The 13,444-nt window shown below is 44.0% G+C and overlaps 1 protein-coding gene across 1 annotated transcript in view; it reads left to right on the top strand.

Moving 5' to 3' along the window:
• The window catches only part of LOC101318811 (solute carrier family 23 member 2-like), a 29,011-nt gene extending 19,782 nt beyond the window's left edge, over window positions 1–9,229 (top strand). The window contains exons 4-8 of the mRNA XM_073809470.1: window positions 1,687–1,868; window positions 2,792–2,912; window positions 4,007–4,163; window positions 4,996–5,249; window positions 9,161–9,229. Coding sequence (XP_073665571.1) covers window positions 1,687–1,868; window positions 2,792–2,912; window positions 4,007–4,163; window positions 4,996–5,249; window positions 9,161–9,229 — 783 coding nt within the window. The remainder of the gene's footprint in view (window positions 1–1,686; window positions 1,869–2,791; window positions 2,913–4,006; window positions 4,164–4,995; window positions 5,250–9,160) is intronic.
• Window positions 9,230–13,444: the final 4,215 nt, after the last annotated feature.

Raw genomic sequence — 13,444 nt, 5'->3', positions numbered from 1 at the left:
GGCAAATATAGGACCAATAGGGGTGTCATTACTTTCTGGGAGATAAGAAGTAATAAAGAGGACAAGTAAGTAATGATTATATTTTTAGAAAGTGGTGGTAGCAGAAAATGTAGAGAACTCTGGGAAGAGATGGCAAGCTCAGTTTTCAACACATTAGACCAACTTAAACTTCACCTTCCAGTATTATGGTGGTTTTAAATTTTTTATATCCTTGTGTATGCTTATGTATACGTGAAATGAATGACAGCAATGATAAAAAGGCTAGGTCGGAGAAATTAGGATTGCTTTGTTACTATAAAGTACTCACGCCACTCATGATGTGGTATAGTGTTATTTGAAAGTGAACTTGGTAGAATTCCCGGGTGGTCCAGTGGTTAGGACTGCACTTTTACTGCCAAGGCCGTGGGTTTGATCCCTGGTTTGGGAACTAAGATCTGCAAGCCCTGTGGTGTGACAAGAAAAAAAAAGGGGGGGGGGGACTTGGATTAGCTGTAAATGTACATTGCAAACTCTAAAGGAAAAAAAAAAGGATAATGGTTATGCTAAGAAAGGAGAGGGGAAAAAAAGCTCAGTTAAAACCACAAAAGGAAGAAAACCAGTAGAAGACAAAAACAGAAATGAAGAACAAGGGCAACAAATAGAAAATAGTAATGGTTATGGTGGATATTAATCCAACTATATCAATAATCACTTTGAACGTCATTGGTCTAAAGGCACAGAGATTGTCAGAGTGGATCAAAACACAAGACCCAACTGTATGTTGTCCAGAAGAAACCGGCTTTAAATATAAAGACACATGTAGATTAAAAGTAAATGGATGGAGAAGAATATACCACGTTAACACTGATCAAAGGAAAGCAGGAGTCAGACTTCTTTCTTTTCAGGAAGAGCAGACTTCAAAGCAAGGAACATTTTCAGGGGTAACATGAATAACATCCATATTAGCAAAGTAGAAAAGGAGAAATAAAGTAAAACTCAATCAGTCCAATAGATCAGGGGTTGGCAAACTACAGCCCGTGAGCCAAATCTGGCTAGTTGCCTGTTTTCTGTTTGTTTGTTTGTTTTTTTATAGCCCGCAAGCTAAAAATGGTTTCATATTTTAAATGGTTGAAAAAAAATCAAAAGAAGAATAATATTTTATGACATGTCAAAATTGTACGAAATTCAAGAATAATATTTTATGACATGTCAAAATTGTAGGAAATTCAAATTTCAGTGCCTATCAGTGGAGTTTTATTAGAACACAGTCAAGCTCATTTGTTTCCATCTTGCCTGGAAAAGTTTCAGCTGAGCCTGTACGGTCCACAGAGCCTCAACTATTCACTCTCTGATCCTTTACAGAAAAACCTTTGCCAACCTCTGCAATAGAAAGTAGGAAAACAGAGACAAATAAATCAGCAAGATGTTCAATACATAACTGGGTGATGCCAGTATTACGAGTCATCACATTATCACTGTGATCAATAGATAATCTTGAAATCTACTTCCTGAAAAACTTCACATTAGGTGAAAATGTCCAACAGACAGTTGGAAATAGAGGACTGGAGAGAGGAGTGAGGTCCGAGCTCACCTTCCCTCAGTTCCTCTGGGGTCCAGCTTTGCCCCTGCACTGCCTCTGAAGGTACCACCGATCTGGGTGGCCCCGCCACAGGCTCCCAGGTGCTGAGCCCCATGCTTCCTCTTCAGCTGCAGGGAGCCATCATGGTTGCTTCCTGTGTCCAGATGCTGGTGGGCTTCTCAGGCCTCATTGGCTTCCTCATGCGCTTCATCGGCCCCTTGACCATTGCTCCGACCATCTCCCTGGTGGCCCTGCCTCTCTTCGATTCTGCGGGCAATGACGCCGGGATCCACTGGGGGATTGCTGCCATGTAAGCACCCTCTGGGGAAGGTGGGCCATCTTTGGAGGAAGATTACCCAGTAAGAAGAGTGAGTCCTGGATATTGGCAAACTCTGGTGGTTTACAAATACTTTCACAAACATCACGATACCTTAAAAGCAGTGAAATGGCTACTTAGAATATATTATTACTATTTCTTATGTTGTCAGTCCTCACAGACAATAAGTTCATCACAGGCAGGGTATAAACATACTTAGCGTAGGGTTCACAGACAGCTGATGCTACCCGTCCCCTGCCTCCTAGGTTTTCACTGAGCAAATATTTGTAAACCTCCAGCACCTGGGAAGAGTGCAAAGACATGGCCCCAGCTCTCAAGCATTTTGTAGCGTAGTAGAGGGATAAGACTTGTGTCCAAGTGCCTGTGACACCAGGAGACAGTGATGAGAGTCACAGTGTGCCGGCTGGTTCAGGGGATGGGGTGGTGACAGCCAGCTTGCCGAGGGTGGGGGGTGGTGTCAGGAAGGCTTCCCAGAAAAAGAGGCCTTCAGCATTTAAACAGAGCTTTGAAGGGACTTGGGCATGACCCTGGACACGCTCATTCACTCTGTCTGTTGTGGTCTGACCGCAAGGACCTGCAGGACCACCTGGGAGAGAAGGTGGCCTGACTCTGGCCTCACTGGCTTCAGTCTGGATCTGTGCAGCTGCCATGCTTATTTCTCAGGCCCCTGCCCACTGTTCCTCTTCAGCCACCAGCAGCCTCTGAAAGGGGCCTGCCCACCTTTTCAGAACTGGCAGGATGCTGCCTACACTGCAGAGCAGGGCCTAGATGGGGACCCTCCCAGCACAGCCACTGCCCCATAGTCCCAGAGACACGTGATGGCACGCCTTCCCGGACCGTCGCTCTCGTGATGAGCCCAAGTTTGCCAGGTTGGGTGTGGTTTGTTTCTGTTTCAGGACCATCTTCCTCATCGTGCTGTTTTCTCAGTACCTGAAAAACATCGCGGTGCCTGTGCCTGTTTACGGAAGAGAGAAGAAGTGTCACACCTCTAAGTTCTACCTGTTTCAGGTCTTCCCTGTAAGAAGCGCTCCCCACCCTCTGCCATTCTTAGTTGACTCACCTGGACAGTGAGGGACAGCCTGTTGCTCTCCCAGATGGCCCCCAAGTCAAATGCTCTCCACCTGCAGCGGCCTCTCCTCCTGAGCCTCCCTTAATTGCCCCTTGGGTGGTGGGAGCCTTGGTGTAATGCCATCCCAGATCTTCCCTCATTGCTTCTCTCCCAGGAGTAGAGAACTCGCCCCAGGTTGCTGCCCTGGGCATTGCTGTGGGACAGTCTTCTCGTGTCCCTGGGCCGTCCTCATAGCATGGCACTGGGGGAGACAGCCAGGCTCACCGCTAAAGGTGCAAAACTAAGGGCCAAGTTGCTTAGATCAGGTTCTTTCTCATTGGCTCCTGGATAATTCAGATCCTGCTGACAATGATGGTGTCTCCTTTTTCAGAGCCTTCTCTGTTGAATTTGCTCCACTCTGTCAAGTAGGTGCCATTGCCAACCACACAAATGTGTTTTCAGGTTCAATTTATCTGTGAAATACATTCTGCATTATAAAAAGTTACTTCCACATAGTGATCTCATTGATCCCTCAGCAATCCTGTAGGCCAATGGTTCAAAAGTTCGGTATGCATAAGAATCACCTGGGGACATTGCTAAAAATGCCGATGTCAGGGGTTCTACCATCAGAGATTAAAAGTCAGTATATCTGAGGACCTCACGGTATATCTGAGTCTCAGGCTCTGCAGAGCAATGGTTGTAATTCCATTGTACAGATGAGGACACTGAGGCTCAGGGAATTTGATCCAGGGTCATGGGACCAGCAAACAATAGAAAGGGAGTCAGACTGCAATCCTTCTGACCCAGGCTGTGTCCACTTTCCTAGACATTTCTGCCTCTACTTGACGCAAGGTCTCCCCACAGTTTAGTTTCTCTATTCCTGTAATGTGTTCATTATCCACTGACACAGCGGATTCCTGTTGTCACTGGAAGGGTTTGTAGCCCAACACTTCCTCATCTCAAAGAGCTTTCCCGACTCCCTCCTTCGCCCACCCTCTCTGGGAGGTGTGGGCAGGTGCAGGGGTGGGGCCCAGTGTGAAGGGCGCCTCCCTCCCTCCGGCAGGTGTTGCTGGCGCTCTGCATCTCGTGGCTGCTGTGCTTCGTGCTCACAGTCACTGACACCCTCCCCTCGGCACCTGCAGCCTACGGGTACCTGGCCCGCACAGACACCAAAGGCGACGTCCTGAGCCAGGCTCCTTGGTTTCGCTTCCCTTACCCAGGTAACGAGACGCCGACGACTCTGGGGCCCATCTTGCCTGGGGCATATGCTTCCCAGGACTGCCCCGTGAGGCTCAGGCACCAGAGGGGGAAGTGAGTAGAGCCGGGACGGGATCTCCTCCAAGGGATCTGGCAAGGAGGGACAGGCCACACGGAGTCAATATGAGACCCCTAGGAGAGGAAGGAGACCCTTGGGTGGTCCTAAGAATGCTTTGGGGGTGGTAGACCAAAGGTTCCCTCTCCCAGACCTACCTCCTTCCTGGCCCGCATGCCTCATCCCCTCCTCCACATTGCTCAGGCCCCATCCACTGGGGGTGGGGAAAGCACAGAGGGATCCTGACCTCTTAGCCAACCTTTGGGTCTCCTTATGGAACTGGTGGATCCCACACAAGGGAGGCTTGGGACTGAATTAGAACATTTCTGGGTTGCTGGTCAAGGGCATCTCCTTTCCCTGCAGTTCTTGGCTCAGGGTGTGAGAATAACCACGTTCCAGTTGTAGGGGTGAGGAGGTCCTGGCCTCATGGACTGGGGAGCCAGGACCTCCCTGAGTAAGAATCCTGGAAGCCTTCAAAAGGCTTCAAGGCCTTCCCGGAAAGAGGCCCGGTTTCTGGTTCTTTTTGTGCACTGTGACCTCAAGGTCAGGGCCTCTGACCTACCCTCAGGGAGGCACGGGAGGGCAGGAGCCTGAGACAAAGCTTCAGGACAGCTGTTGGGTTGGAAGACATGTTGCCTGGTCTTTAAAGCCTTCCGGAGAACCCTCCGGCAAGGGAATTATTTGGGGTCCAGCAGCCTGTTATCTTCCGGATGAACATTCCCTCTGCGCTGCAATTTCAGGGCAGTGGGGCCTCCCCACCATCAGCCCGGCTGGGGTCTTTGGGATCGTCGCGGGGGTGATCTCCTCAATGGTGGAGTCAGTAGGCGATTATTATGCCTGTGCCCGCCTGGTGGGGGCACCACCCCCTCCGAAGCACGCCATCAACCGAGGCATCGGCATCGAGGGCCTGGGCTGCCTGCTGGCAGGGGCCTGGGGTACGGGGAATGGCACCACCTCCTACAGCGAGAATGTCGGCGCTCTGGGCATCACCAGGGTAAGGCTGCTGACAGTGGCCCCGGGGGTGGGGTGGTGGGTGGGCAGCCTGGGTACCTGAATCTGTCATCAGTGTCTTAGCCTCTTACTGTTGCTGCAACAAATTATCACAAACTTGATGGCTTCCGACAGCCCAGATGTATTATTTTACTGATCTGGAAGTCAGAACTCCAGTGCGGGTCTCACAGGGCTACAGTAAAGGGATTGGCAGGGCCGTGTTCCTTTCTGGAGGTTACAGGGGAGAATCCATTTCCTTGCTTTTTCCATCATCTAGAGGCTGCCCACATTCCTTGGCTATGGCCCCTTTCCTCCATCTTTAAAGCCAGCAACATGGCGTCTCTCTGACCTTTCCTCCTTAGTCACGTCTCCCTTTGACCACAGCTGGGAAAGATTACCTGCTTATAAGGATGCATGTAATTAGGCTGGGCCCACCTGGGTAACTCAGGCTACTCCGTCCATCTCAAAATCCTTAATCACATTGCAAAGTCCTTTTGCCATTAAGGTAACGTATTCACAGGTTTGGGCATGGACATCTTTGAGGAGCCTGTATTTTGCTTACTATACTTGACCTTCTTGGTTGTAGTCACCTCCACCTGAATGTCCCAAGGGTACCTCACACTCAGAATGGCCTATATTATGCTCAGTCCATGCCCCCATCCTTACTTCTTCTCCCGTAAACCTTGTCTTCGTGAATTCACCCAGTCATCCTTAACTTCTCTCTGTTGTGTGCTTCTCACAGTGGATTCTGTTTTCTCAGCATGCGTGCTGCCCTCCTGTCCTCTTGTCTCCATTCCCAGTATCACAGCTTTATCATCTCCCACCTGGACATGGCAGTATCCCTAACTGTCTCTTCCCAGGATCTTGCCCATCTCTAATCTAGCTACCACATGGCTGCCCAAGGATCTTGCTAGAACCCAATTAAATTAGTCCCTGCTTAAAATCTCTTCCAGGCTCCCATTTTCCACAGGAAAGCCTCATAAGGTCAGCAAGAATTCTTCAAGATGGTGCTTTCTTCTTCTTACTATTATTTTTTGGCTGCGTTGGGTCTTTGTTGCTGCGCGTGGGCTTTCTCTAGTTGTGGCGAGCGGGGGCTGCTCTTCGTTGCGGTGCGCGGGCTTCTCATTGCGGTGGCTTCTCCTTGCGGAGCACGGGCTGTAGGCATGCAGGCTTCAGTAGTTGTGGCTCACGGGCTCTAGAGCGCAGGCTCAGTAGTTGTGGCGCACGGGCTTAGTTGCTCCGTGGCATGTGGGATCTTCCCAGACCAGGGATGGAACTCGTGTCCCCTGCATTGGCAGGTGGATTCTTAACCACTGCACCACCAGGGAAGTCCCCAAGATGGTGCTTTCTAAGGTGACTTAGAAAAGAATCTTATTACGATGTTGCTTTCCTGTATGCTTCAGTGCATAGGTACAGTGTTTCCCAGCACAAGTGAAGTGAGCTTTGGAAAGTACTCACTTTCCTCCACCCACATCCCCACCCTGTATTTTCTGATAGCTCTCTTGGACCTATCTACCTCTGTACCCTGCATGGCCTCTGGCCCATGGTGAGAGTTAAAATCTGTGAGCAAACAGCAGAGCCAGCACCCAACCCTACGGCAAGTTCTATGTGCTTGGACACTGTGGACTCTTTGACATTTCCCCAAAGTTTCAAGACCTTCGGTGCAAGTGAGAGGAACATTTTTTCACGTGAGGGCCACTGACCCACACAGAAATGTGGGAATGGCCTGTGTAAGTATAAAGCAGCAAATATTTTTCTTGCTGAAGGGAAGATATCTCACGCAGAACAGAAAATTATATTAAATAAACAGAACAAAAAATTTTTTGATGTATCATTTCTAAATTAAGACCCTTTACAGGAGAGGGAAAGAGCAGGCAAGAAAAGATACACAGACAGCAAACAGGCTACAAATCCAGCAGACCCATTAACTCTGGTTTGGACTCACACCTCCCCCTGTGGCCCCGTGTTGCATCTGCATTCATGGGCTCTGACCTATTCTTGGTTCTCCCCTGGTCAGTCCAGAGAAATCAGGCTGAAGGCCAAAGATCTCCCATCACTTTTCTAGGGTGTCATGGCTCCCAGCCCAGATGTGAATCCTGAGACCAAAAGATGCCCAGGGCTGCATGATAAATTCCGTGGTAGTAGGATTGGGGGTGACTTGCCATCTTTATGAGACCACTGTTATATGCAAAGGGTATTGGTTGAACCTGACAAGTTGATCTATTGTGCTTAGAAGCATGCCTTTGTTCCCACAAAGGCACGGTTCATTGCTAGGGTTGTAAACAAAAAAAGTTATTTTGATGTGGTTAATTCCTATCACTTGTCTTCTAATGAAGACAGTTAAATAAATTAGCTCTTAAACTGGAAAGAAAAATAAGCAAAGGCCGAATCTGCTACTTTATTGCTGCATTAACGGACTTCAAGTTGTTGACACTGGAGTATCTTAAAAAAATGCTTAAATTGTGGTAAAAGACACATAACATAAAATCTACCATCTTAATTATTTTTGTGTACAGTTCAGTAGTATTCAGTGTATTCACATTGCTGTGCAACAGATCTCCAGAACTTTTTCATCTTGCAAAACTGAAACTACACTAGAGTATCTTTTTTTTATTTTATTTTTTTAACATCTTTATTAGAGTATAATTGCCTTACAATGGTGTGTTAGTTTCTGCTTTATAACAAAGTGAATCAGTTATACATATACATATGTCCCCATATCTCTTCCCTATTGCAAGATCTGTATTTTTTTTTTACATCTTTATTGGAGTATAATTGCTTTACAATGGTGTGTTAGTTTCTGCTTTAAAGTGAATCAGTTATACATATGTTCCCATATCTCTTCCCTCTTGTATCTCCCTCCCTCCCACCCTCCCTATCCCACCCCTCCAGGCAGTCACAAAGCACCGAGCCGATCTCCCTGTGCTATGCGGCTGCTTCCCACTAGCTATCTACCTTACGTTTGGTAGTGTATATATGTCCATGCCTCTCTCTCGCTTTGTCACAGCTTACCCTTCCCCCTCCCCATATCCTCAAGTCCATTCTCTAGTAGGTCTGTGTCTTTATTCCTGTCTTACCCCTAGGTTCTTCATGACATTTTTTTTTCTTAAATTCCATATATATGTGTTAGCATACGATATTTGTCTTTCTCTTTCTGACTTACTTCACTCTGTATGACAGACTCTAGGTCTATCCACCTCAGCCACTATGGAGAACAGTATGGAGGTTCCTTAAAAAACTACAAATAGAACTACCATATGACCCAGCAATCCCACTACTGGGCATATACCCTGAGAAAACCGTAATTCAAAGAGGGTCATGTACCAAAATGTTCATTGCAGCTCTATTTACAATAGCCCAGAGATGGAAACAACCTAAGTGTCCATCATCGGATGAATGGATAAAGAAGATGTGGCACATATATACAATGGAATATTACTCAGCCATAAAAAGAAACGAAATTGAGCTATTTGTAATGAGGTGGATAGACCTAGAGTCTGTCACATAGAGTATCCTTTAAGGACTGGGAGTAGAAACAAATGCATGAGAAGAGGTCCAAGAACTACCTAAACACATTCATTGATAATAGACTTATGATGGGATATTCAGACATTTGCAGCACAACTCCAACTTTTGAGGATGAGGCTGAATGCTTCCATGTCAGAGGTCATTTTTGTCTCACTGGTAGCTGTCACTCAAACCCTAGATACAACCCTTGACTAGCACAACAATCATTACTGTCCAGCGTGTGACAGCTGTGTGTGCCTGGTACTGGGATGGGATGTGGACCAGAGCCCATAATCTTCATAGCATAGTGGGTTTTTTTTTTAACCTTTGTAGAAACTTTTTATTTCCAGATCTAATAGCTGCTCTAAGCGGGTGAAACGTACTTCTTTAGCATTCCCAAACTCCTAGCTGCTCGAGAAACCCTATGCAAACCAGGTGATAGCAATTAGTAGTGACTCTAGCACAACTGATCCTTGATTTTGGACCAGTTAATGCTGTATAATACCATGGGGAGGAGCCTTGTCTCTGTTTTGTATCTTAATGAACCTCCAGTAGATGAAGGAGGAATCATAGTTTACACATAATCCATGATAATTGCTTGTTGAGAAAATCTAATTTGTCCTAATTGAGAAAATATATCAATTAATAATAATGAAGTGACTTATAGAGGGAACTTTTAAAAAAACTTATTTTATTGAAGTATAGTTGATTTACAATGTTGTGCTAGTTTCTGCTATACAGCAAAGTGATTCAGTTTTATATAACATTATTTTTCATATTCTTTTCCATTATGGTTTACCACAGGATGTTGAATATAGTTCCCTGTGCTATACAGTAGGACCTTGTTGTTTATCCATTCTATATGTAATCGTTTGCATCTGCTAATCCCAAACTCCCAATCCATCCCTCCCCCACACCTGCTCCCCCTTGGCAACCACAAGTCTGTTCTCTATGTCTGTGTGTCTGTTTCTCTTTGGTAGATAAGTTCATTTGTGTCCTATTTTAGATTCCACATATAAGTGATATCACAGGGTATTTGTCTTTCTCTGTCTGACTTACTTCACTTAGTATGATAACCTCTAGGTCCATCCATGTTGTTGCAAATAACACTACCCTTTTTAATGGCTGAGTAATATTTCATTGTATACACACACCACATCTTTATCCATTCATCTGTTAATGGACATTTAGGTTGTTTCCATGTCTTGGCTATTGTGAATAGTGCTGCTGTGAACATAAGGGTGCATGTATCTTTTCAAGTTAGAGTTTTGTCCAGATATATGCCTAGTAGTGGGATTGCTGGATCGTATGTCAACTCTATTTTCAGTTTTTTGAGAAACCTCCATATTGTTTTCCATAGTAGCTGCACCAATTTACATTCCCACCAACAGTGTAGGAGGGTTCCTAGAGGGAACTTTTTGAAATGTAAATCACATCATGTCACTACCCTGCTTGACACAACTCTACTGAGTCTTCTTTGTCTTTGGATTTATTATTTTTAATTGTAGTAAAATACATGTAACATAAATTTAGCCTCTTAACCATTTCTAAATGTATAGTTCAGTAGAGTTAAGTACATCCAAATTGTTGTGCAACCAATCTTCAGAACTCTTTTCTCTTGCAAAACTGAAATCTGTACCAATTGAACAACAACTCCATATTCCCCCCTCTCCCAGCCCCTAGCAACCACCATTCTACTTTCTGTCTCTATGAATTTGACTGCTCTAGGTACCTTATATAAGTGGACTCATACAGTATTTGTCTTTTTGCGGGTGGCTTATTTCACTTAATGTCCAAGTTTTATCCATGTTGTGCAGGTGTCAGAATTTATTTCCTTTTTAAGGCTGAATAATATTCCATTGCATGTATATACTACGTTTTGTTTATGCTTTGTCTTTGGAATTTATCGTAACTCCTTTCCATGGCCCTTAAAGTACTTCATGACAGAGTCCCTTCCTTGCTTTCCATCCCATCTCCTGTCTCTCACCCTGCATCACTGTGCCCCAGGCACATCAATTCCCTCCCCTAGGTTTATTGAGATACACTTGGCATATAACATTGTGTAAATTTAGGTGTACAATGTGTTTATTTGATACACTTCTATATTGCAATATGATTACCACCATTAGCTAACACCTCTATCACATTACATAATTACCATTTCTTTTTTGTGGTGAGAACATTTAAGATCTACTATCTTAGTAATTTTGAAGTATACATTTTTGTTAACTATAATCACCATGCTGTGCATTAGGTCCCCAGAACTTACTCATCTTCTAACTGAAAGTTTGTACTCTTTGATGAACATCTCCCCATTTCCCCTGGTAACCACCATTCTACTCTTTACTTCTACAAGTTTAGCTTTTTTAGAGTCCACATGTATATGATATTATACAGTATTTGTTTTTCTCTGTTTGACTTACTTCACTTAACGTAATGCCCTCAAGGTCCATCCGTGTTGTCACAAATGGCAAGATTTCATTCTTTTTTATGGCTTAATAATATTTCATTATACATACCACATCTTCTTTATCCATTCTTCTGTTGACAGACACTTAGATTGTTTCCATACCTTGGCTATTGTAAATAATGGTGCAATGAACATGGTGGGGGGGTGCACATAGTTTTTTGTTAGTGTTTTCATTTTCTTTGGATAATCCCAGAAGTGGAATTGCTGGATCATATGGTAGTTCTATTTTTAACTTTTTGAGGAATCTCCATACCATTTTTCATAGTGGCTGCACCAATTTACATTCCCACCAGCAGTGCACAGGATTCCCATTTCTCCACATCCTTATCAGCACTTGTTACCTTGTGTCTTTTTGATGATAGCCGTTCTAACAGGTGTGAGGTGATATCTCATTGTGGTTTTGATTTGCATTTCTCTGATGATTAGTGATGTTGAGCATCTTTTCATGTACCTGTTGGCATTTGTATGTCTTCTTTGGAAAAAAAAGTCTGTTCAGTTCCTCTGACCATTTTAAAATTGTTTGTTGTTGTTGTTGTTATTGAATTATATGAGTTCTTTATATATTTTAGATATGAAACCCTTATCCAACTATACAGTCTGCAAATATTTTCTCCCATTTAATAGGTTGCTTTTTCATTTTGTTGATTGTTTCTTTTGCTGTACAAAAGCTTTTTAGTTTAATGTAGTCCCACTTTTGGATTTTCACTTTTTTTAAAAAAAGATTTATATTTATTTATTTTTGGCTGAGCTGTGTCTTAGTTGCAGCATGAGGGATCTTTGTTGCAGCATGCGGACTTCTTAGTTGTGGCATGCCTGCGGGATCTAGTTCCCTGACCAGGGATCGAACCCAGGCCCCCTGCACTGGGAACACAGAGTCTTACCCACTGGATCACCAGGGAAGTTCCTGATTTTCACTTTTTTTGCTTGTGCTTTTGGTGTCATATCCTAAAAAATCATTGCCAAGACCAAAGTCAAGAAGCTTCCCTGTGTTTTCTTCTAGGAGTTTTGCTGTTTCCAGTTTTACATTTAAGTATTTAATCCATTTTTAGTTAAATTTTGTGAGCGGTGTTAAGATAGTGGTTCAATTTCAGTTTTCTGCATGTGGTTATCCAGTTTTCCCAACACTATTTATTGAAGATACTATCCTTTCCCCATTGAGTTTTCATGGCTCCCTTGTCAAGTATTAGTTGACCATATATGCATGGATTTATCTGTGGGCTCTCAGTTCTGTTCCATTGGTCTATGTGTCTATTTTTATGCCAGTACCATAGTGTTTTGATTACTATAGTTTTGCAGTATAGTTTGAAATCAGGACGTGTGATGCCTCCAGCTTTTTTTCTATTTTTCTCTTTCAGGATTGCTTTGGCTATTTGATGTCTTTTGTGGTTACATAAGCATTTTAGGTTTTTTTTTTCTACTTCTGTGAAAAATGCCATTGGAAATTTGATAGGGATTGCATTGAATCTGTAGATGGTTTTGGGTAGTATGGACATTTTAACAATATTAATTCTTCCAGTCATGACATGGGATACCTTTCCATTTATTTGTGTCTTCTTCAGTTTCTTTCATCAGTCTTATATTTTTCACCTCCTTGGTTAGATTCATTCTTAAGTACTTCATTGTCTTTGATGCTATTGTGAATGGGATTGTTTTATTTCTTTTTCAGATGTTTTACTGTTAGTGTAGAAAAATGCAGCTGATTTCTGTATGTTGATTTTGTATCCTGCAACTTTACTGAATTCATTGATTAGTTGTAACAATTTCTTGGTAGAGTCTTTAGGATTTTCTATATATAAGATCATATCATCTGCAAATAAAGATAATTTTACTTCTCCCTTTCTGATTTGGATACCTTTTTTTTTTTTTTTTTTTTTTTGCAGTATGTGGGCCTCTCACTGTTGTGGCCTCTCCCGTTGCGGAGCACAGGCTCCGGACGCGCAGGCTCAACGGCCATGGCTCACGGGCCCAGCCGCTCCGCGGTATGTGGGATCTTCCCGGACCGGGGCACGAACCTGTGTCCCCTGCATCGGCAGGCGGACTCTCAACCACTGCGCCACCAGGGAAGCCCTGGATACCTTTTATTTCTTTATCTAACCTGATTGCTATGGCTATGACTTCCAGTAATATGTTGAATAGGAGTGGTGAGAGTTGTCACCCTTGTCTTGTTTTCTGATCTTAGAAGAAAAGCTTCCAGCCTTTCAGCATTGAGTATGATGTTAGTT

Source organism: Tursiops truncatus, chromosome 9 (assembly GCF_011762595.2).
Source record: "Tursiops truncatus isolate mTurTru1 chromosome 9, mTurTru1.mat.Y, whole genome shotgun sequence".
Taxonomy (NCBI): domain Eukaryota; kingdom Metazoa; phylum Chordata; class Mammalia; order Artiodactyla; family Delphinidae; genus Tursiops; species Tursiops truncatus.
This window is presented reverse-complemented; position numbering and strand designations above follow the sequence as displayed.